Below are 25877 nucleotides of genomic sequence, written 5' to 3'. Positions count from 1 at the left end.
CCTCCCGGTAACAGTTAGAGATGCTACCTCAGTAGAAACATTTAAGTCCCATCTCAAAACTCATTTGTATACTCTAGCCTTTGAATAGCCCCCCTTTTTTAGACCAGTTGATCTGCCGTTTCTTTTCTTTTCTCCTCTGCTCCCCCCTATCCCTTGTGGAGGGGAAGACACACAGATCCGGTGGCCATGGATGGGGTGCTGGCTGTCCGGGGTCGGGACCCGGGGTGGACCGCTCGCCTGTATATTGGTTGGGAACATCTCTGCGCTGCTGACCCGTCTCCGCTCGGGATGGTTTCCTGCTGACCCCACTGTGGACTGGACTCTTACTGTTATGCTGGATCCACTATGGACTGGACTCTCACAATATTATGTTAGACCCACTCGACATCCATTGCATTCGGTCTCCCCTAGAGGGGGGGGGGGGTTACCCACATATGCGGTCCTCTCCAAGGTTTCTCATAGTCATTCACATCGACGTCCCACTGGGGTGAGTTTTTCCTTGCCCTTATGTGGGCTATACCGAGGATGTCGTTGTGGCTTGTGCAGCCCTTTGAGACACTTGTGATTTAGGGCTATATAAATAAACATTGATTGATTGATTGACCCGTGCGGTAGTGACGGGTCAACTCATCAGAACGGGCAAACTTCCAGCTGCAGCCTTCCCATGAACACTGGTGAGCCTTGAGGTGGGAGCTCTTCGTGTAGGTCTTTCTGCATCCGGGGTAGTCACAGCCGTGGATGGCTGCCGTCTTTTTCCCCGTCGACCGTCGCCCGCGCTTCACCTGCGCCCCACCGGGGGGCGGCTGCGGTCCGACCCTTTGTTGATGAGGCTGGCTGCGGGTGTAGTCACAGAAAAGGCTGGCGTTGTGGTTGAAGTGAAGCGGGTAGCTGTAGTGTCGAGGGTCAGAGGTTGCAGCTTGGATCGGTACCAATCGGACATCATGGAAAGGCACCAAAGGAGGATGCTGAGGGGGGTAATACGGGTTCTGCTCCCACGGTGGGATGGGTCTCTCCTGGGAGAAACCAAACGGGTCTACATTCGTCCGCCCTACCGGGGCGTTATTGTAATATTGGTGGTACACTTCCTGTTGGGCCGTCGGAAGTATGAACTCAGCCATCGGACACCCATCCGTCTGATCCTGATCCGCTCGGTCTTTAAGCATGCCTCCAGCCTGGTACACTATGTCCGGGTCCAGCTGTTGTTGCAACATCTCAACATTGTGGTCCAGGGAGGGACTGAGTTCAGGCGATGTGCTGCACCACTCGGACAGGAACAACTCAATATCCCAGCATGCCTGACTGTCGTCATCTATGAGCCCGTCAGTCATCTGCTGGGAGAGTTGCAGTTGCTCAGGGCCCAGAGGAGGCGAGCCGCCATCGGAATTCCACACCTAAGATGTTTGGGGTGCATTGGAGAGAAAACGTAAACCAGATCTAGGTCAAAATCGGACCAATTCACAGTCAAGTTGCAAATTGATTGAATGCCCTGAGAACGTGGATGTTATATTTAACAGAGCGCTGATTCAGCAACAAATATAATGTACGTAAGTAAATTAATAACTTATTTTGTTTTTGGAGTCATTTTCTTGACCCTTTAGAACACAAATGAGTCGCTACAAAGAATTTGCAATAAAGATATATATATTTTCTGCGATGAGGTGGCGACTTGTCCAGGGTGTACCCCGCCTTCCGCCCGATTGTAGCTGAGATAGGCTCCAGCGCCCCCCGCGACCCCAAAGGGAATAAGCGGTAGGAAATGGATGGATGGATGGATGATTGATTGATACTAATGAGACTGCTGTACTTGCGTGTGGTTGCAGTGACAGACTTGAACCAGAGGCGGCAGTAGCGCATCCGAATGAATGTTGTGCTGCCGAGAAGAAGAAAAGTAGGCGGGCGGAAGGCGTGGTGACGTGCGCCATGCTCTGTGACGTACTTTGTCACAGAGACTCTGCCGTACGAGGCCCAAATTAATGACGTCAGTTTTTTTTCTGTGGGACACTTATTGATCTTAGATATTATTTGGGAGCAATTTTGGCCCTGGATACAAGCTAGCTTGTATCTGTAGCTTTTATTCAAAAACATTTTTTTTTTAACCCTACCCGCGAAGTAACTTTCCATAATATTTTGCGGTGTGAAAATTACAAACACGACCAATTCGACAAACTCCACGCCGGGATCGGGAGCAGCTACGCGGCCTGTGAAAGGTAAGTTGGTCCGGGTCGTCGGTAAGTCGGCGCCGTGGTCGTAATGGCGGCTGTTCGGCTTCTCGGGTAACTCCTCTCCGCCGCCTGGCAGATGAGTGGACTTAGCTGAGCTGCTCCCCCGTGTTGCTGACGTCTCTTGACGCGGCGAGCCGAGTGCCAGTGACAGAGTTGGAGACATTTGCTCACCAGAGACTTACACAACTTCGTCCGTCCTGTGAAGCAACTGTTGATTTGAGCCATTCAAAGAGTGCACTTTTTGGTGTTATTTTTTTTTTTTTTTTTTTTTTTGAGCACATGTTAGCTGTTCAATCTCGACGCGCGGTCATAACGTCCTGACTCCATTACAAAATACTCTTAACTTTGTTTTGTTTTAAAGGAAGGCGCCCCCTTTTTTTGGAAATGCTAAACTTGCAATATGGCGAACGCGGCTTGATTTTTTTTAGCGCGTTTAAACAGTGCGGGGCCTGCCAATGGCGCGCGATTTTACATAAAAGACGCAAAACTGAGAAGTCTAAAGAAGAAGTTCTCTCTTTATATTAAAAAAAAAAAAAGGGGCAAAACCGTGCGTTTCAAATCACGCCTTAACATTCTGGCGGGATAAAGCGGAAGCATTCCTTATTACTGTTACTGTGCTCATATTTAAAGTTGAACATAATAAAAGTATATATATAAATAAAGGTGGGCGTAACCCTCCCAATATTGATATGACCTAATCCAGGGATGTGTATATATATATAAAAACGTACCTCAATTTACAAGATGGTTTTGCATTTAAATACGTTTAATCTGTGCTTGGCCCCCGAACAGCTCGATTTGAACATGTTTCCTGTTAAAAGGAAAACAACTAACTTTTTAAATAAGAACAATAAACAATACATTGAACATAATAAAAGTATATATATAAAGGTGGGCGTAACCCTCCCAATATTGATATCACCTAATCCAGGGATATTTAAAAAAATAAAACTAAAACTACCTCAATTTACAAGATGGTTTTGCATTTAAATACATTTAATCTGTGCTTGCCCCCCCGAACAGCTCGATTTGAGCATGTTTCCTGTTAGAAGGAAAACAACTAACTTTTTAAATAAAATCAATAAACAATACATTGAACATAATAAAAGTATATATTTAAAGGTGGGCGTAACCCTCCCAATATTGATATGACCTAATCCAGGGATATTTAAAAAAAATAAAAATAAAACTGTACCTCAATTTACAAGATGGTTTTGCATTTAAATACGTTTAATCTGTGCTTGGCCCCCGAACAGCTCGATTTGAGCATGTTTCCTGTTAAAAGGAAAACAACTAACTTTTTAAATAAGAACAATAAACAATACATTGAACATAATAAAAGTATATATTTAAAGGTGGGCGTAACCCTCCCAATATTGATATTACCTAATCCAGGGATATTTAAAAAAAATTAAAATAAAACTGTACCTCAATTTACAAGATGGTTTTGCATTTAAATACATTTAATCTGTGCTTGCCCCCCCGAACAGCTCGATTTGAGCATGTTTCCTGTTAGAAGGAAAACAACTAACTTTTTAAATAAGATCAATAAACAATACATTGAACATAATAAAAGTATATATTTAAAGGTGGGCGTAACCCTCCCAATATTGATATTACCTAATTCAGGGATAGTTATAAAATAAAATAAAATAAAACTGTACCTCAATTTACAAGATGGTTTTGCATTTAAATACATTTAATCTGTGCTTGGCCCCCGAACAGCTCGATTTGAACATGTTTCCTGTTAAAAGGAAAAGCAACTTTTTAAAAAAGAACAATAAACAATACATTGAACATAATAAAAGTATATATATATAAAGGTGGGCGTAACCCTCCCAATATTGATATTTCCTAATCCAGGGATATTTATAAAAAAAAACTACCTTAATTTACAAGATGGTTTTGCATTTAAATACATTTAATCTGTGCTTGGCCCCCGAACAGCTCGATTTGAACATGTTTCCTGTTAAAAGGAAAACAACTAACTTTTTAAATAAGAACAATAAACAATACATTGAACATAATAAAAGTATATATATAAAGGTGGAAGTAACCCTCTCAATATTGATATCACCTAATCCAGGGATATATATATAAAAAAACTACCTCAATTAACAAGATGGTTTTGCATTTAAATACATTTAATCTGTGCTTGCCCCCCCCAAGCAGCTCGATTTGAACATGTTTACTATTACAAGGAAAACAACAAACTTTAAATAAGAACAATAAACAATGCATTGAACATAATAAAAGTATATATTTAAAGGTGGGCGTAACCCTCCCAATATTGATATTACCTAATCCAAGGATATTTAAAAAAAAAAATAAAATAAAACTACCTCAATTTACAAGATGGTTTTGCATTTAAATACATTTAATCTGTGCTTGGCCCCCGAACAGCTCGATTTGAACATGTTTCCTGTTAAAAGGAAAAGCAACTTTTTAAAAAAGAACAATAAACAATACATTGAACATAATAAAAGTATATATATATAAAGGTGGGCGTAACCCTCCCAATATTGATATTTCCTAATCCAGGGATATTTATTAAAAAAAACTACCTTAATTTACAAGATGGTTTTGCATTTAAATACATTTAATCTGTGCTTGGCCCCCGAACAGCTCGATTTGAACATGTTTCCTGTTAAAAGGAAAACAACTAACTTTTTAAATAAGAACAATAAACAATACATTGAACATAATAAAAGTATATATATAAAGGTGGATGTAACCCTCTCAATATTGATATGACCTAATCCAGGGATATATATAAAAAAAACTACCTCAATTAACAAGATGGTTTTGCATTTAAATACATTTAATCTGTGCTTGCCCCCCCCCAAGCAGCTCGATTTGAACATGTTTACTATTACAAGGAAAACAACAAACTTTAAATAAGAACAATAAACAATGCATTGAACATAATAAAAGTATATATTTAAAGGTGGGCGTAACCCTCCCAATATTGATATTACCTAATCCAAGGATATTTAAAAAAAATAATAAAATAAAACTACCTCAATTTACAAGATGGTTTTGCATTTAAATACATTTAATCTGTGCTTGGCCCCCGAACAGCTCGATTTGAACATGTTTCCTGTTAAAAGGAAAAGCAACTTTTTAAAAAAGAACAATAAACAATACATTGAACATAATAAAAGTATATATATATAAAGGTGGGCGTAACCCTCCCAATATTGATATTTCCTAATCCAGGGATATTTATAAAAAAAAACTACCTTAATTTACAAGATGGTTTTGCATTTAAATACATTTAATCTGTGCTTGGCCCCCGAACAGCTCGATTTGAACATGTTTCCTGTTAAAAGGAAAACAACTAACTTTTTAAATAAGAACAATAAACAATGCATTGAACATAATAAAAGTATATATATAAAGGTGGATGTAACCCTCTCAATATTGATATGACCTAATCCAGGGATATATATAAAAAAAACTACCTCAATTAACAAGATGGTTTTGCATTTAAATACATTTAATCTGTGCTTGCCCCCCCCCCAAGCAGCTCGATTTGAACATGTTTACTATTACAAGGAAAACAACAAACTTTAAATAAGAACAATAAACAATGCATTGAACATAATAAAAGTATATATTTAAAGGTGGGCGTAACCCTCCCAATATTGATATTACCTAATCCAGGGATATTTAAAAAAAATAATAAAATAAAACTACCTCAATTTACAAGATGGTTTTGCATTTAAATACATTTAATCTGTGCTTGGCCCCCGAACAGCTCGATTTGAACATGTTTCCTGTTAAAAGGAAAAGCAACTTTTTAAATAAGAACAATCAACAATACATTGAACATAATAAAAGTATATACAAAAAAGTGGGCGTAACCCTCCCAATATTGATATTACCTAATCCAGGGATATTTAAAAAAAAAACTGTACCTCAAATTACAAGATGGTTTTGCATTTAAATACATTTAATCTGTGTTGGGCCCCCGAACAGCTCGATTTGAACATGTTTCCTGTTAAAAGGAAAACAACTTTTTAAATAAGAACAATACAAAATACATTGAATGTACTAACAACTATAGTAGTTTTTTGGGTTTGGTTTAAGTTTATTTTGAACATATATGCACTCACAATATGATACATCATACAATTGACATATTCTCACTTTATAAAGTAATGTAACAATTATGTAAAGCATTTACCTTAGAGCAGGGCTATTCAACTTAATGGGGATAGGTTGATTGGCAACACTAAATTGGCCCTAGTGTGTGGATGTGAGTGTGAATGTTGTCTGTCTATCTGTGTTGGCCGTGCGATGAGGTGGAGACTTGTCCAGGGTGTACGCTGCCTTCCGCCCGAATGCAGCTGAGATAGACTCCAGCACCCCCCCGCGACCCCGAAAGTGACAAGCGATAGAAAATGGATGTTTATAGTTGAACATAATAAAAGTACTGTATATATATATAAAGGTGGCCGTAACCCTCCCAATATTGATATTACCTAATCCAGGGATATTAAAAAAAAAACTTAATTTACAAGATGGTTTTGTGTTTAAATACATTTAATCTGTGCTTGGCCCCCGAACAGCTTGATTTCAACATGTAACATTTCTGTTAAAAGGAAAAAAACTAACTTTTAAATCAGAACAATAAACAATACATTGAATGCACTACCAACAACTATAGTAGTTTTTTTGGGTTTGGTTTAAGTTTATTTCGAACAAATTTGCACTCACAATATGATACATCATACAATTGACATATTCTCACTTTATAAACACTTTATAAAGTAATGTAACAATTATGTAAAGCATTCACCTTAGAGCAGGGCTATTCAACTTAATTGGGATAGGTTGATTGGCAACAGGGCAGCACGGTGCAACAGGGGTTAGTGCATGTGTCTCACAGTACGAAGGACCTGAGTTCAATCCCGGGTTCGGGATCTTTCTGTGTGGAGTTTGCATGTTCTCCCCGTGACTGCGTGGGTTCCCTCCGGGTACTCCGGCTTCCTCCCACCTAGGATAGGTTGATTGGCAACACTGAATTGGCCCTAGTGTGTGAGTGTGAATGTTGTCTGTCTATCTGTGTTGGCCCTGCGATGAGGTGGTGACTTGTCCAGGGTCTACCGCCCGAATGCAGCTGAGATAGGGTCCAGCACCCCCCGTGACCCCGAAAGGGACAAGCGGTAGAAAATGGATGGATATTATAGCACAAAGATCTGGTATCGGTGGTATCAATATTTCAGTATTGATCCGCACATACTGAGCGTTTGTGGATGTCTAATTTCTATATAGTACTATTCAGGTGTCTGTGTATGAGGTCTGGAATCATTGCATTGGATACAAAGCAGACCACTGTTGCCAACACCCTTTATGCTTGACAACATCTGTGTGTGTGTTTGTGTGTGTCTGTTTTTTAGTAAAAGAGGCGAGATGAGATATGTGGACTTGTTCTGGGCGGAGGGGGGGGGGCATCAGAGATCAGAGCATCGTGTCGATTACGTAAACGTGAATTTCAAAACATGCCTCAACATTCTGGCGGGATAAAGCGGAAGCATTCCTTATTACTATTAATTACTGTGCTCATGTTTAAAGTTCAACATAATACAAGTATATACCGTATTTTCCGCACTATTAGCCGCACCTAAAAACCACAAATTTACTCAAAAGCTGACAGTGCGGCTTATAACCCGGTGCGCTTTATATATGGATTAATATTAAGATTCATTTTCATAAAGTTTAGGTCTCGCAACTACGGTAAACAGCCGCCATCTTTTTTCCCCATAGAACAGGAAGCGCTTCTTCTTCTACGCAAGCAACCGCCAAGGTAAGCACCCGCCCCCATAGAACAGGAAGCGCTTCTTCTTCTACTGTAAGCTACCACCCACCCCCGTAGAAGAAGAAGAAGCGCGCGGATATTACGTTTCATTTCCTTTGTGTGTTTACATCTGTAAAGACCACAAAATGGCTCCTACTAAGCGACAGGTTTCCAGTTCATGAAAAGACGCAATCTCTCCATCCGCACACAGACTACTATTTCACAGCAACTGCCTAAAGACTTTCAAGAAAAGCTGGCTACTTTCCGTGCATATTGTAAAAACAAGATAGCTGAAAAAAAGATCCGGCCAGAGAACATTATCAACATGGACGAGGTTCCACTGACTTTTGATATTCCTGTGAACTGCACTGTGGATACAACGGGAGCACGTACGGTGAATATTCGCACCACAGGGAATGAGAAGTCATCCTTCACTGTGGTTCTAGCTTGCCATGCTAATGGCCAGAAACTTCCACCCATGGTGATATTCAAAAGGAAGACCTTGCCAAAAGAGACCTTTCCAGCCGGCGTCATCATAAAAGCTAACTCGAAGGGATGGATGGATGAAGAAAAGATGAGCGAGTGGTTAAGGTAAGTTTACGCGAAGAGGCCGGGTGGCTTTTTTCACGCAGCTCCGTCCATGTTGATATACGACTCCATGCGCGCCCACATCACGCTGGTTTTTAATATATTATTAAAGTTTGACTGACCTATCTGACTGTTTTTTTGACATTCCCTTTAGCGCAGTTAGATGCGGCTTACAACACGGGGCGGCTTATAGGTGGACAAAGTTTTGAAATATGCCGTTCATTGAAGGCGCGGCTTATAACCCAGGACGGCTTATGGTGCGGAAAATACGGTATATAAAGGTGGGCATAACCCTCCCAATATCGATATTACCTAATCCAGGGATATTTAAAAATAAATAAAAAAACTGTACCTCAATTTACAAGATGGTTTTGCATTTAAATATATGTAATCTGTGCTCGGCCCTGAATAGCTCGATTTTAAGATGTAACATTGCTGTTAAAAGGTAAAAAACTAACTTTTAAATAAGAACAATAAACAATACATTGAATGTGCTACCAACAACCACAGTATTTTTTTTTGTTTGATTTAATTTTATTTTGAAAATATATGCACTCACAATATGAGATACATCATACAATTGACATATTCTCACTTTATAAAGTAATGTAACAATTATGTAAAGCATTTACCTTAGAGCAGGGCTATTCAACTTAATTGTTCTAGAACGCCAAGGAGGGGGTGGGGGACTAATTCTTATTCTTATTTTGAGAGTCAATATTCTCTTTAGGGAATATTTGTTTTTGGTCTATATATTTTGTGGAAGTTGCAAATTTCAGGAAAAAAATAGCACTTTTATGCACTGCAGTGGACGCTAGCCTTTAGGAGGTTAAAATGTCAATGCAAGGATCTGCCAGTGTGTTTACACTGGTTCAATGAATGCTCTTGTGTTTTTGTTATATTTAATATGCTGCACAACTATTAAAGTCTCTTCCAAGTTTCGAACTGAACTCAGCAGTTACGGTAAATACCCCTTTCTTGGATAATGGACATCTATGGTGTTCATTTCCAGCTGCTTTTCAGTCAAACAAACCATCAGCAGCTTTTAAATATTTTCATTAAAAAAATGTCCGTTATTTGGCTAATATATATGCCTTTAGACTCATTGTGCTTTAGTATGATGCAGACTAGCAGTTATACCAGGAGGAGGGAACCTATGGCTCTAGAGCCATATGTGGCTCTTTTGATGACTGCATCTGGCTCTCAGATAAATCTTAGCTGACACTGCTTAACACGATAAATAATGAATAATTCCGCTGGTAATCACAGTGTTGAAAATAACCACGTATCAACCAGACTACAAAGCCATCAGCAAAACCATGCAGCACCAGAAGTCGCATTAATGGTAAGATAAGAGACTTATTTCTCTCTAAAAATGTTATTCTTACTTAAAAATGCAAGCATTTAGTTGTATTCATTGTTAAAAAATATTGTACGGCTCTCACGGAAATATTTTTTTTAAATATTTGGCTTTCATGGCTCTCTCAGCCAAAAAGGTTCCCGACCCCTGAGTTATACACTCAAATTGCCTTGCCAAGTTGGCTACACCCTCAGTCGTGTTTTTTGACAATTTATTTGTTAATTTAATGAATATCATCCACTTCTCAGCGCTGTCCTTCACACCCACTCTCTCCCTTTTAGAAAACAAAGTTATGTTGATCTCTATCTATAAGCTAATGCTGACGAGTAAGATATTATGATTGGGCAGATCTTACGGGGTTCACTGTGACATTTGCGACACCAACTAATGGCGGGAATGCTTGTAACTCAAATTTTTGCTTGCAACTTAAAGCGTGACAATTAGCCGGGAGACGGCGCTTATCTCAAAACACTCTTAAGTTGGGGCACTCAAGTTAAGGTACCACTTTATGTTTGCAAACTTAGGATGAGTCATTTGACAGGAGGGTTTTGGGGGGGAAATTGTCAAAGAATTTGAATCAGAACTAAAAGTAGTTTTTCCCTCATATGATACATGGCTGGTGATGACAATGATGTCTTTATATGGTGGCTTATGCCTTAGCCAATAATACATTTTGCTGGATGATATTATTTTGTTGTGAGTAGGGCTGTGTATTGGAGAAGAGATCTTGTTCCAAGTTTAGTCTTTTTTTGCACGAGTGAGGCAACAGTGGATCGTGATATCGACAGGCGGATTGGTGCACCATCTGCAGTGATGCAGACCCTGTATTGATCCGTTGTGGTGAAGAAGGAACTGAGCCGGAAGGAAAAGTTCTCAATTAACCTGTCGATCTAAGTTCCTATCCTCACCCATTGTCATGAGCTTTGGGTTGTGACCAAAAGGCCAAAATGAGTTTCCTCCATCGGGTGACGGGGCTCTACCAAAAGATGGGCTGAGAGCCCTCTCGTTCGAGAGGAGATCAGAGTAAAGCCCCTGCTCCTCCACATCAAGAGGAGCCAGATGAGGTGGTTAGGGCATCTAATCAGGATTCCCTCGAATGCCAAGGAGGCCAAGGGGAAGACACAGGACACGGTTGGGAGACTGTCCCCCAGCTGGCCCAAGTACACCTTGGGATCTCCCGCTGAGAGCTGGACAAAGTAGCTGAGGAGAGTGAAGTCTGGGTTTCTCTGCTTAGGCTGCTGCTGCCGCAACCCGACCTCGGATAGGCGGAAAAAGCTGGATGGATGGAAGATATATTGTTCCACAATTATTGCTGATAAACAATATTGTTGTCAGCATTATTTTCAGACCAAATTAAGTACCAATGTAATCATATAATAGTAATAAACCAATAATTATTTTCAAAAGCAATAAACTTAGATTTTCTAATTAGTGTTTTTTTACTTTGTAATTGGAAGGTCAATAACTTTTAATTATCCTAAATAGATTAACAATAATGAAATTAAAATTGACTCAGTTTTTACCTACCGTATTTTCCGCACCATAAGGCGCCCTGGGTTAAAAGCCGCGCCTTCAATGAACGGCATATTTCAAAACTTTGTCCACCTATAAGCCGCCCGGTGTTGTAAGCCGCATCTAACTGCGCTAAAGGAATGTCAAAAAAACAGTCAGATAGGTCAGTCAAACTTTAATAATATATTAAAAACCAGCGTTCTAACAACTCTGTTCACTCCCAAAATGTACGCAAATGTGCAATCACAAACATACGTATATCAACATGGACAGAGCTGCGTGAAAAAAGCCACCCGGCCTCTTCGCGTAAACTTAAACTTACCTTAACCACTCGCTCATCTTTTCTTCATCCATCCCTTCGAGTTAGCTTTTATGATGACGCCGGCTGGAAAGGTCTCTTTTGGCAAGGTCTTCCTTTTGAATATCACCATGGGTGGAAGTTTCTGGCCATTAGCATGGCAAGCTAGAACCACAGTGAAGGATGACTTCTCATTCCCTGTGGTGCGAATATTCACCGTACGTGCTCCCGTTGTATCCACATGCGGTTCACAGGAATATCAGTTGCTGTGAAATAGTAATCCGTGTGCGGATGGAGAGATTGCGTCTTTTCATGAACCGGATCCCTGACGCTTAGTAGGAGCCATTTTGTGGTCTTTACAGATGTAAACACACAAAGGAAATGAAACGTACGGTATATCCGCGCGCTTTCTCTTCTTCTACGCGGGCGGGTGGTTGCTTACAGTAGAAGAAGAAGCGCTTCCTGTTCTATGGGGGCGGGTGCTTACCTTGGCGGTTGCTTGCGTAGAAGAAGAAGCGCTTCCTGTTCTACCGGGAAAAAAGATGGCGGCTGTTTACCGAAGTTGCGAGATCGAAACTATGAAAATGAATCGTAATATTAATCCATATATAAAGCGCACCGGGTTAAAAGCCGCACTGTCAGCTTTTGAGTAAATTTGTGGTTTTTAGGTGCGGCTAATAGTGCGGAAAATACGGTAGTTGAAAAAATTGGGTAGGTGATTAGTGGTTGGTTTTTGTAGCTATCATTTTCCAACAAATTGGGTATATTTGCTCGTTGGTCTTTGTTGATAGATTCATCTTGCAAACTCGTTTGAAGCCAAAATATTCCCACACGGGACATTTGCTTTTGTAATCAAAATGTTTTCCTTCATACTTTTTGTTACGTCGCAACAGGGTTCGTACGGGTGCTTAAAAACCTTGAAAATGCTTGGATTTTAATGTTGTGTTTTCAAGGTTTGAAAAATGCTTGAATTTTGGGTGAAGTGCTTGTAAATGCTTGGAAATGTTCATCATATTTCTCGGCAGTCTGACTCAATAGGCTAATTATAAAATGGGAAAAAATAAAATAAGTTTCCTTAAAAATGAAAGCTACACGCTTGGTCTGTTGGCTTTGCACGAGCCCTTACGTTAGGTTGTTGTCATGGCAGAGCCTAGGGCTCTGTGTTGCCCCCAAGAGGACAGTGGTGCATCGGTCCATCATGCCGGGAGGTTGTTGTTTTATTGAATATTGGATGGAATACAAACGGATAAAACGTGGACCAAATCCACGTGTAGCCTGCTGCAAAGTATGCAAAAAGGAAATCGAGTCATATGAAAGGTAAGCCACAGAGAATACTAGCCCTACAAGTTAACTAACGTTAGCTGAAGTTTACTAACCTTTTGGTAAATGGTAGACCTAAACTGAGATCAGCGCTAGATTACATGTTAATTACGGAGAGTTATTACAAGCTATGAAAGGAAAAAAGCTAGCGTTTATCAATGACAAATTAAAATGTTAAGAACTTCCCTCAACTAAAAATCTAAGCTCATCTGACGTTAGCGCATAATATGCCTAAAGTAAACACTGATTGCCATTGCTAGCCTACAGTTGCAAGGTTGTGAATGACTAAGTTATAGAAAAGAAGTTGACATCTATATTTTCATGTTTAGTCGTCTGATTTTATTTTCATTGGTAACATTTAGATGAAATTACAACCATAAAAAAACTAAAGAGGGAGACATGCATTAAAAACATAAGTTTGTAGCCTAAATATTTGAACAGTAGGCTTAGGTCCAGCTGATAAAATATATTTTCAGTAGCCTATCTTATTGATAGGTTACTTAAAGGTAAACCATTTTAAAAATTGCCCCCTGTTTTTGATGTTAGGAAAAAAGCATCAAGATCTACTGTAATGTATAATTTGTAACCTTTTTCACAATTTAGAGCTGAGTTAATATGAATGATTTTGTAGCTTTTACACGCAATGGTTGTATGCATTTCTTGCTCTATTATTTTCGTTGTCTACTTGTCTGGCTCCCTCAGTGAAAGCAAAAAAAGTTAACTTTTGTATATTTGTTCATTTGTTATCATAGCCACAGTTATAAGGCTAGATGTGCTCAATGAAAGGTGACTGGGGTGTTGTGAAACAAACAAAATATCCATCCATCCATCCATTTTCTACCGCTTGTCCCTTTTGGGGTGCTGGAGCCTATCTCAGCTGCATTCTGACGGAAGGCGGGGTACACCCTGGACAAGTTGCCACCTCATCTCAGAGCCAACACAGATAGACAACATTCACACACTAGGGACCTACTCAGTGGCCTAGTGGTTAGAGTGTCCGCCCTGAGATCGGTAGGTTGTGAGTTCAAACCCCGGCCGAGTCATACCAAAGACTATAAAAAATGGGACCCATTACCTCCCTGCTTGGCACTCAGCATCAAGGGTTGGAATTGGGGGTTAAATCACCAAAATGATTCCCGGGCGCGGCCACCGCTGCTGCCCACTGCTCCCCTCACCTCCCAGGGGGTGATCAAGGGTGATGGGTCAAATGCAGAGAATAATCTCGCCACACCTAGTGTGTGTGTGACAATCATTGGTACTTTAACTTTAACTTTAACTTTATTTAGTGTTGCCAATCAACCTATCCCCAGGTGCATGTATTTGGTGGGAGGAAGCCAGAGTACCCAGACGGAAGCCATGCATTCACTGGGCGAACATGCAAACTCCACACAAAAAGTTCCAAATATGTCCCTTAAATGTATTATCCTTATATTAATGTGGAACAGTTTTGTTAATAAATGAGTGAAATTGAAATTTTGAGGGTGCGTGTATTTATATCACATTATGCAGTTTACAAGCACAAATACGGTGGGAATCAATCCGTGCTGTTCGATGTCATTGAGTGCTTTAAGTAAGAAATAGGACAAGAAATTTGAAAAACAACACAAATGGAGACACGTTTGCAAACACCAGTGACATTGAATAGTCTACAGAAACACTGCTTCATTTTCTTTGCCCCATTCAGTTAATGATAACTGCTGGTTCAATGTTAGGCTTAGGTTTTAGCAGATTTTCCGTATTTTTCCTACAGACAGCGTTTGGTGACCTCAAACAACAAGGCTACTGGTTTTCGCCTTTTGAAGGGTACTGGAAAAACTGGAAAATTGATCTTGAAAGTCCTTAAAAAGTGCTTGAATTTGGCCTTGGAAAAGGTGTACGAACCCTACACCATACCATACCAACTTTATTTATAAAGCCCTTTAAAAACAAGCACAGTTGAAAAACAAAGGGCTGTACACCACAAAGAAATAGAGTCAAAGGACAGACTAAAAATAACATTTAAAACAGAAATACAAATACACATTGAAAAAGCAAATATAAATTACCCTAAGAACAGTTTGTTAGATAAAAAACAGTTTAAAGTCTCATGCTGGGTTAAAAGCCAGTGAATAAAAATGGGTTTTAAGAAGGGTCTTAAAAATAGCCAAAGGGTCCTGTCTCACATGGAGAGGGACATCGCTCCAGAGTTTGGGACCCACAACAGAGAAGGCTCTGTCCCCTCTGAGCTTGCGCTTTGTTTTGGGTACCTCCAGGATCAGCTGATCAGCTGGCCTGAGGGACCGGGTGGGGGCATAGAGGTGGAGCAGCTCAGAGGGGTACGGTGGGGCAATACCACGTAAGGATTTAAAAACAAGTAAGATCATTTTAAAATTGACTCTAAAAGACACAGGCAGCCAGTGAAGGGAGGCTAAAACAGGAGTAATGTGCTCCCTGGTGTAAGCGAGCGATCCTGCCTCCACCCACCGAGACAAAGATTGTGGATGACTGACAAGAGGATTCACTGCGTTCATTTAACCCTCCTGCACCGTGTTTTAAAGCAAGAGATAAAGAAAACAAGCACACATGGACATATCAATTGATCCATTATGGAAGTTATCAAGGTCATTTTCATTTTTCTTTCGAATAATTGATTTATGTACTATCAGCTCAGACCTATGTGAAATATGTGTGAGCAAACTGTTGATCGCATTGTCACAAACAGATGACAGCGACTTCACACTTTCATCGATCGATTAATTTTCTATACTGACTGTCCATTTTAAGGCTGTTGTATGTAGGTGGACTTTACGATACGTATTTTTTTAATATTCTGCTTTTAAAATTATTTGCAGTTGTCAAGACTTTGAAAACATTATCATTTGTAAGTGCAATGCAGTCAATAGGTGACAAAATGAGTCAGGCTATTTGTGAATTTCAGGCTAAATATTAGGGATGCACCAAAATGAAAATTCTTGTCCGAAATCAAAAATGAGGAAGGCAAACCCAAAACATCAAAATAATTTGATTATGCCAATAATTTGAACAATGGCATTTATGGCTATGACTGTGTACTTAAACTCACTGAAATTAAAGCATTGCATTTGCACAATTTAATATTTATCCTTAACAAAAACATTTATTTACCATTGGTATTACAGAAATATGATGTAATTAAAAAAAATACAAGCTATATACTAAATGGGGCACCAGACAATACTCTTTTTTTTCTTTTTCTGTTTCTGCAATGTTGTTTCAGTGATGAGTGTTTTGGTGTATCATTACCAAATACGTGTTCTTTGGTGGTGGCCTTTTTTCCGGTACATTTATTAGTATGGCTTGTAGTCCCAAGGTCCTGAATCTAGTTTTTAAAGATGTGTGTTTTTTTTTTCATTTTAGATGTCACTTGGTGGTTCTCCTGTGACCGTCGTCCAGCTGCCAGGGGGCCAGTTACAGGTGCAAGGAGTGATCCAGTCTCCTCAGTCGTCGGTCATTCAGGCCCCACAGGTGCATACTTCGCAGGTCAGACCTCCACTTGTGTTGCTTACCATAGTCCGTCAAACAAATCAATAAGTCATCACAGTCTTAACAAAATTGAGCACACTCCTCACATTTGATATTGGCGTTTCACATGGTTAGAATTTTGCGGGGTCTTTGGCACACCGCATGTGTACAGCGTAGCCGACTGTATTGCAATCACTCCTCCACAGTTACATTTCCCAAACTAGTAATGGAAAGCAAAGACTCCAAAATAATCTACAAAGTCAAAATAGAGACATGTCGTTAATTGAAGCCGATTCCTACTTCTCATCTGATACAGATAACATGAGAATTTGTAAACAAGACCATGTAGTTTGTTTAATAAAAACAATGTATGTAGCTGTTCTTTATTAAGTGTATTAAAATAGCTGCTTGTACGTTTCAGTGCTATATGGGGAAATTAAATTAACTCTGTTGTTTTTGGAAGACACTAGGGAAACCCTACCAATACTATAAAATGAAATTTGCATATACTTTAGAGTAGTCAGTGTACATCTTGGAAAACAGTATAGATTAACTGTCCTCACAAAATAAGTAAACACACTGCCATTATTGTCTAAATAAGTGGAAAAAAACGGTGAAACCTCACATTGAACAAATTGGCTTTGGTGTGACTATTTAGTGTGATCATCAATATCTAGCACTGTCTTAAACCTCTTAAGGAGAGGTCCCCAAACTACGGCCCGCGGGCCGGATCCGGCCCCCCAGCATCCAAAATCCGGCCCACAGGAAGTCCCAAGTTAAATATATATATATTTAAAAAAAATCTTTCCTTTCTAATCCATTTTCTACCGCTTGTTACTCTTGGTGTCTCCTAGCCGCTCAGGCAAATCATAATGTCTAAAAATGAATTTTCCCATCGATAACGTGACAATATTAAATGTTGATGAACATCAATGTTAATTGATGTTAAATGACAAAACGGATTATAAAGACAATGTGTATGTATATATATATATATAAGTATATATATATATGTGTGTATATACATATATATATGTGAATATATAAGTATATATATGTTTGTATATATATGTTTGTATATATATATATATATATATATATATATATATATATATATATATATATATATATATGTATGTATATGTATATATATGTATATGTATATATATATATATATATATATATATATATACACCGTATTTTCCGCACGATAAGCCGCCCTGGGTTATGAGCCGCGCCTTCAATGAACGGCATATTTCAAAACTTTGTCCACCTATAAGCCGCCCCGTGTTATAAGCCGCATCTAACTGCGCTAAAGGAATGTCAAAAAAACAGTCAGATAGGTCAGTCAAACTTTAATAATATATTAAAAACCAGCGTGATGTGGGCGCGCATGGAGTCGTATATCAACATGGACGGAGCTGCGTGAAAAAAGCCACCCGGCCTCTTCGCGTAAACTTCCCTTAACCACTCGCTCATCTTTTCTTCATCCATCCATCCCTTCGAGTTAGCTTTTATGATGACGCCGGCTGGAAAGGTCTCTTTTGGCAAGGTCTTCCTTTTGAATATCACCATGGGTGGAAGTTTCTGGCCATTAGCATGGCAAGCTAGAACCACAGTGAAGGATGACTTCTCATTCCCTGTGGTGCGAATATTCACCGTACGTGCTCCTGTTGTATCCACAGTGCGGTTCACAGGAATATCAAAAGTCAGTGGAACCTCGTCCATGTTGATAATGTTCTCTGGCCGGATCTTTTTTTCAGCTATCTTGTTTTTACAATATGCACGGAAAGTAGCCAGCTTTTCTTGAAAGTCTTTAGGCAGTTGCTGTGAAATAGTAGTCCGTGTGCGGATGGAGAGATTGCGTCTTTTCATGAACCGGAAACCTGTCGCTTAGTAGGAGCCATTTTGTGGTCTTTACAGATGTAAACACACAAAGGAAATGAAACGTAATATCCGCGCGCTTCTTCTTCTTCTACGGGGGCGGGTGGTTGCTTACAGTAGAAGAAGAAGCGCTTCCTCTTCTATGGGGGCGGGTGCTTACCTTGGCGGTTGCTTGCGTAGAAGAAGAAGCGCTTCCTCTTCTACGGGGAAAAAAGATGGCGGCTGTTTACCGTAGTTGCGAGACCGAAACTTTATGAAAATGAATCTTAATATTAATCCATATATAAAGCGCACCGGGTTATAAGCCGCACTGTCAGCTTTTGAGTAAATTTGTGGTTTTTAGGTGCGGCTAATAGTGTGGAAAATACGGTATATATATCAGTGTTTCCCATAGGACAGACATCTATTTGTGGTGGTGTGGTCGGGGGGTGGCGGCAGCAGCGGCGATGACCAAGAAGAACGCGGAGTTGGAATATAATTACAACATTTTATGTACATATTTATATACAGATTTGAACAATTAGTGATTCACTGAAATATATTTATTAATTGTGGTTCTTACAAAAAATATATCTTATAAAATATAAAAGCTAAAATGTCTCTTAAAGCTCTGCCCCTTTAATTAGTGAATACTAAATAATTTAACTTTAGCCTACTACTACAACCATATTATTTACCAGCAACATGAAGTGAAACAGAGGCAGAGGTGTCCTGCCACAGTCAGTCAACCTCCACCTCCTCCTCCTGCTGCTGCTGAACAGGTCGCACCTGTGGTCCGGACTGTAGGCCTACCTCCTCTCCAAGTCGAGCCCTTTTCAGCCGTTGAAAATATTTTTCTATACTCATCTGTGTGAAGGAGTGAACATCCAACATTAGAATTTATTACTAACGAGCAGAACCGCTCTATGTACAGTGCCGTCTAACCTTAAGCGGCAGCAGCTCAACACATGCAGGGTTCAACGTTAAGGTTTTTTTTCTACTTGCCTGACTTCTCAAATCTACTTGCCCCAATATTTTTACTTGTCCTGCCTAGGTTTTTTTCTGGCTGTGTAGTGCTCATGGCTTATATCTTACTAAAATTCTTCCCGTTGACTATTTACAACACTACACAGTATTTATTATTATTATTATTATCTATAATTACATTTAAATGGCATTGCATACATGTAAAATTAAATGCTATTTCACATTATTTGACCAGTAGCAGTTACACCCATCTGAACAGGTCAGCCACCTGTTTAAAGCCCGATCACAGTTGAAATCTTGAAATGGCCAAAACATTAACCTGGACAACATTTTAACAGCTGGTTGGCTCAGATTTTATTCTTTTCATTGCATTCACATGCTGCAGTGGACAGTGGACAATTTAGCTTCAGTCCATGTGTGTTTATTGACAACAGGGTTATAACCTGGACACGTTAGCTCGTCGGTATGAAAACACGTAACTGTTATTACGTGCGTCTGCATATATTTAACTTAACGTTAAATATTGACGAGCCGCGAGCGATGCAGCTATAACCTATCTACCTATAACACCTGTAAAAATGAAGCAATGCTACCACGCTAGCAAGCGTTAGCTAGCCGGCTATGAGCCACCAAGCTGCTAACTATCGCCAAAAGGCACCATTTAAGTTTTTTTCCCCATGGCATCCTGGATCAAGGCTTTCAGCAGCTTTTGGACGTTTGAGGTAGAAACGTAGGAAGCGCCATCATTATGAAAAGTAGCCGGCGAGTATTTTGATCCCGTCCTTCCGTCCGTCCCTCTTCCTCTTCCTCTTCCTCTTCCTCTTCTTCTTCTTCTTCTTCTTCTTCTTCTGGCCCACCAGGTGAATTAAGTGCTATTGGGGAGTTACAATGCATAGTAGGCTACCGCCACCTACTGCACCGGAGGTGTAACTACAAGCAACATTCACAGACAGTCCCATTGCTTTTATGAGCGGTCGAGCGAGTCAAAAGCCGAAAAATCCATTTGTGGCGGACGTAATTCTTTCGTGGCGGGCCGCCACAAATAAATGAATGTGTGGGAAACACTGTATATATATATATATATATATATATACAGGTAAAAGCCAGTAAATTAGAATATTTTGAAAAACTTGATTTATTTCAGTAATTGCATTCAAAAGGTGTAACTTGTACATTATATTTATTCATTGCACACAGACTGATGCATTCAAATGTTTATTTCATTTAATTTTGATGATTTGAAGTGGCAACAAATGAAAATCCAAAATTCCGTGTGTCACAAAATTAGAATATTACTTAAGGCTAATACAAAAAAGGGATTTTTAGAAATGTTGGCCAACTGAAAAGTATGAAAATGAAAAATATGAGCATGTACAATACTCAATACTTGGTTGGAGCTCCTTTTGCCTCAATTACTGCGTTAATGCGGCGTGGCATGGAGTCGATGAGTTTCTGGCACTGCTCAGGTGTTATGAGAGCCCAGGTTGCTCTGATAGTGGCCTTCAACTCTTCTGCGTTTTTGGGTCTGGCATTCTGCATCTTCCTTTTCACAATACCCCACAGATTTTCTATGGGGCTAAGGTCAGGGGAGTTGGCGGGCCAATTTAGAACAGAAATACCATGGTCCGTAAACCAGGCACGGGTAGATTTTGCGCTGTGTGCAGGCGCCAAGTCCTGTTGGAACTTGAAATCTCCATCTCCATAGAGCAGGTCAGCAGCAGGAAGCATGAAGTGCTCTAAAACTTGCTGGTAGACGGCTGCGTTGACCCTGGATCTCAGGAAACAGAGTGGACCGACACCAGCAGATGACATGGCACCCCAAACCATCACTGATGGTGGAAACTTTACACTAGACTTCAGGCAACGTGGATCCTGTGCCTCTCCTGTCTTCCTCCAGACTCTGGGACCTCGATTTCTAAAGGAAATGCAAAATTTGCGTGGTTGGGTGATGGTTTGGGGTGCCATGTCATCTGCTGGTGTCGGTTTAATTGATATAGACAATGTTTAGCTCGTGGACTTTGGCTAAAATTTTGCAAAATTAGCAAGTGATGTCTCTAACGGGATTAGGGTGAAATGTTCCCACACTTAACATGTTTTCACCCGCAATGTTGTTGCTAGTAGCCGCGCTCACTCGTTCATGCTCATCTCCATCCACGAGCGATGACGTCACTATCACTGACCAATGAAATGTGAGGAGTGTACTTTTTTGCTTTTTTAAAACACCATGGTTCCTTGGCTGACGACTCACCTCACATGTTTCTGATAAAGGGTTCAGATAGCGACGATTCACATGATTCTTCAGACAGTGGAGTTACACCGCAAAAAACCAGAGAGCTACTGGCCAGACGGCCGTCATACAGGTTAGACTAGCAAAAACTCATTTTCACGCAACATAAAGAAGAGTGTATTTACCACCTCACTTGATGATTCTTAGAAAAATCCTCAATGAACTTTCATCCGAGGGACTACCACCCACCGAGGGGAAGGACAGCTCGACCACCTCAGGAGTGTCGGGTGTGACCATACCTGCACCCATCTACCAGACCACCACTGGCCAATACAGTGTGTACCTCACCTCTCTTGCACACACATTAAATAACTGGACTGCGTTAAAACCTTTTACTGATCCGTGTTTATGTTAGTTACCGTAACTCCTAATGGAACCATCCAGCTGACAAACCCAGGACCTGATGGCGTTCAGGAACTGCAGGTGGCCATGGCCAACCCTACTGGAGGCCAGCAGGGGACAACCATTCTCCAGTATGCTCAGACCCCTGACGGCCAGCAGATATTGGTACCAAGTAACCAGGTCGTTGTGCAGGGTGAGGATATTGTCTCCTTTATGAAGTTTTGTGGACATGGTCTGGCAGCATCAATCTGTGACAAAATATCTCCCATTTTTCCAAGATACAGGAGGAGAAGTACAAACGTACCAAATTCGCACGGCGCCGACATCAGGCTCTCTGCCTCAAGCCTTAGTGATGGCCTCATCCCTAGGTCTGTCTCAGAGCAAACCCGATGATCCAACAATGAAGAGGGAAATTAGGCTCGCAAAAAACAGGTAAAAAGACGCAAGGTTGTAAAACATGCTGTTGGAACCTAATTAAGGATGCACCGAATTAAAATTCTTCACTTCTGATCTGATCCCAATACCTGAATTTGAATATCTGCCAATACTATTCTAATACCAGAGGTTAATTTGCTTTTACATTGTTATTATTATCGTTATTGTTAATTTTATATGAGGCTTTAGTAAACTCCTCTACAGGCAAGTAAGATATGTACAATGTATGCAAGTGCCAAAAGGCAACTTGGGGTAAGTATGAAGTCAGAAAAGGAAGTCAGGAAAAAATAGGAAATCCTGCTACTAGGGAAAATCCCAGCCTTAAAAACAATGACATAAATGTAAGGGTTTCATATTGACTGTCAATATTTATTAAACCCAAGACAGATTCACATAAAAGGTAAACTTCTCTAACGCCACACCACAACCCTCGATAAATAAAATACATCTAATGAGAACAAATTAAGTATAACGGCTCTGGAAGCAGCAAAGAATCAGAAAAACTTGTATTGTAAAACAGTGTCAACCATTGAAATAACTTGAAATCAATTTTAACCTTGCGTGTCCCCCAAATACCCACACCCCACTACCACCACTCCCCTAAAACTGCACAATTGTATGTCAATGAAGGTTCTCATTAATTCAGGTCAGTGTCATCTCAGGGCATTAAATCAATCACAACTGGACTGCTTGGTTTGTCTTAGAAGACGTCAGATCTAGTCCTACGTCTCGTGCCAAACCCCCAAATAATTATACTCAGGAGGGTGTGCCTGGGCAAAGATGGTTTCGCCCTATCGTAGTGAGAAAAACAACTGATTTATGCAAACAAGCAATCCTAACTCTCAAAGCCAACGATAGTTGTTGAAGTGTAAATTCCCCTTGTTAGCAATGAGGTATTGTGTGGCAGAACGATCGCTGTGGATCGACTACTACCAGTCAGTGTGTGAATGTGTGTGTGAATGGGTAAATGTGGAAGTAGTGCTTTGAGTACCTTGAAGGTAGAAAAGCGCTATACAAGTACAACCCATAGTCCAAATCTCCCGTGTAAGCATTTCATTTAGTTGTAAAGAAATGGCATTTTGGTCACCTACTGTGAGCAGAATGTTTTCTAACTCCTGTTATTTGTTGGAAGCTCAATTGCAGAGTCTTTTAGGGATGGTTGAAAGGACGGTGTTGTATGTGGGAGACAGGTGGTGTCGCGGACCACCTCCTCTGTTCAGGGATAGTTTTTCAACCTTGACATAGATTCCTCACACGTTTTTCATACCATCCGTCCTCCCTGTCCAGAATCTGTACATTTTTGTTCTCAAATAAGTTTTGTTTCTCCCTGAGGTGCAGGTACACAGCTGAGTCTTGGCCTAAAGAGTTTGCTTGTCTATGCTGTGCCATGTGTCGGCTTAGTGGTTGTTTTGTTTCCCCAGTATATGAATCAGTGCATTCATCATTACACTGGATAGCATACACCAGATTGTTTTTGTGGGTGTGGGGTGTCTGGTCTTTAGGATGCACCTGTCTCTGTCTCAGGGAGTTGCCTGGTTTGGAGTGTACAGGGATGGTGTGTTTGTTAAAAAGGCTTTTTCAATCAATCAATCAATCAATCATCAATGTTAATTTATATAGCCCTAAATCACGAGTGTCTCAAAGGGCTGCACAAGCCACAACGACATCCTCGGCTCAGATTCCACATCAGGGCAAGAAAAATCTCAACACAATGAGAAACCTTGGAGAGGACCGCAGATGTGGGGACCCCCCCCTGGGCGACCGGTGCAATGGACGTCGAGTGGATCTAGTTATGAGTGTGAGAGTCCAGTCCATAGTGGGGCCAGCAGAGGATCATCTTGAGTGGAGACAAGTCACCAGCGCAGAGGCGTCATCAATTGATGCACAGATGAGTGGTCCACCCCGGGTCCCGACTTTGAACATCTGTGGTCACCTGATAACCTCTCCATGCAGGAGAGGGGGCAGAGCAGAAATGAGACGGCAGATCAACTGGTCTAAAACGGGGGGTCTATTTAAACGCTAGTGTATACAAATGAGTTTTAAGATGAGATTTAAATGCTTCTACTTATGAGTTTCAAAAGTTAGCAGGTATGGTTCTGCCACACAATACCTTGGTACTAACGAGGGGAAATTACATTTCAACGACTGTCGTTGGCTTTGAGAGTTAGGATTGCTCGTTTGCATTAAAACAGTTGACAAAGTTATCTCAATCTCTAGCTATGAGTTAATGCTAGCGAGTAAGACCGAATGTTTTGATCGGCTCTTATGGGCTTCACTGTAACATTGGCTACGCTAACTAACTAGGCTCCTAAGCAGAATCTTTCCTCGTTACCTAAAACATAAAAATTAGCTGAGAGACAACTTGTATCCTGAAAAATGTGTAATCTGGGGCATCCTTATCGCAAGGTACCACTGTATTTGTATTTTCCCTATCAATAAAAGTGTGCACCTGGTCATCAAAAATTAAGTTCATTCAAGATATGGCCGTGCTTTTATATTAAAGATGAATTTACAACGAACAGGAAGTCACTGCATGTTTTAAAGCGGTGTGACTTGGGACTGACAACTCTCCTCCTGCTGCTCCGTCGCAGGGAAGCAGCCCGCGAGTGTCGACGAAAGAAGAAGGAATATGTCAAATGCCTGGAGAACCGAGTGGCCGTGCTTGAGAACCAAAACAAAACCCTGATTGAGGAGCTCAAAACTTTGAAGGAACTTTATTGTGTCAAAACTGGATAACGTGTTCAAGCGCAGAGACGAGCTGGGCTTTCAGCTCTTTGGATACGATCAGGTTTCTTGGAACACTTCAGGTTGAGATCCTCCATCTTTTTACGTTTTGCTTGATATAACAATCAGATATATACTTTTATATATCTAAACAAAAGAATTTGGACATTTTTCCACCTATTTTTTTGTATTTACTAATGCTATAACATTTATAGTTGTGTATATTTTTAAACGGGAGATTTGAAATAATGAGCTTTTTTTAGTCTCAATTTCTGAATGTCCTTTTCTGGATCTGTCTCATTTCTTGCTTGTGTTTTTAAAATAATGTTATTGGGGTTTTCGTTGTTGTGTAGGTCTCCCAATAACATTCACAGAACTTGTATTATTTCTTAATGAACATATTTGCTACTCAGCAGTGTCTCTTATTCCCAATAAGGAAATGTTACAGTTTTCATTCCTTATTTTTGTACAATGGGAGGAAAAGGGTAAAAAATATATATGAATGTGTAAGTCTTTCTTGGCCCTTACCTAGACAATGAGGGCGAAGCACATTTTGTCCAAGTGATATTTTATTTGGTCTTGAAAGGTGCGAAGATGCGGAAGAATGTTTGAAATGTTGCTGATTCTGTAAGTAAATAATATATATTTTCACTCAA

At 40.2% G+C, this 25877-nt stretch overlaps 2 protein-coding genes across 4 annotated transcripts; one reads left to right on the top strand and one right to left on the bottom strand.

The window, feature by feature from the left end:
• Positions 1 to 572: 572 nt before the first annotated feature.
• On the bottom strand, positions 573 to 2385 carry LOC133570709 (Kruppel-like factor 1). Its single transcript, XM_061923403.2, has 2 exons — positions 2146 to 2385; positions 573 to 1391 (listed from the first exon to the last, which is right to left on the bottom strand). Exons 1-2 carry the CDS (start codon positions 2383 to 2385, stop codon positions 573 to 575), a joined length of 1059 nt encoding a protein of 352 aa, XP_061779387.2.
• atf1 (activating transcription factor 1) lies at positions 1850 to 25877 on the top strand. 3 transcript variants are annotated; one of them, XM_061923547.1, is made up of 7 exons: positions 1850 to 2207; positions 16479 to 16586; positions 21702 to 21793; positions 21868 to 21995; positions 22076 to 22255; positions 22341 to 22494; positions 25089 to 25877. In XM_061923547.1, the coding sequence occupies exons 2-7, from the start codon at positions 16479 to 16481 to the stop codon at positions 25231 to 25233; spliced, it is 807 nt and encodes a 268-aa protein (XP_061779531.1). In that variant the 5' UTR covers positions 1850 to 2207; the 3' UTR covers positions 25234 to 25877. The 3 variants fall into 3 exon arrangements, with proteins under 3 accessions (XP_061779531.1, XP_061779529.1, XP_061779530.1); XM_061923545.1 differs by having other exon boundaries at positions 1853 to 2207; positions 16479 to 16601; XM_061923546.1 differs by having other exon boundaries at positions 1857 to 2207; positions 16479 to 16601; positions 22347 to 22494.

Source organism: Nerophis lumbriciformis, linkage group LG28 (genome assembly GCF_033978685.3).
Source record: "Nerophis lumbriciformis linkage group LG28, RoL_Nlum_v2.1, whole genome shotgun sequence".
Classification (NCBI taxonomy): Eukaryota; Metazoa; Chordata; class Actinopteri; order Syngnathiformes; family Syngnathidae; genus Nerophis; species Nerophis lumbriciformis.
This window is presented reverse-complemented; position numbering and strand designations above follow the sequence as displayed.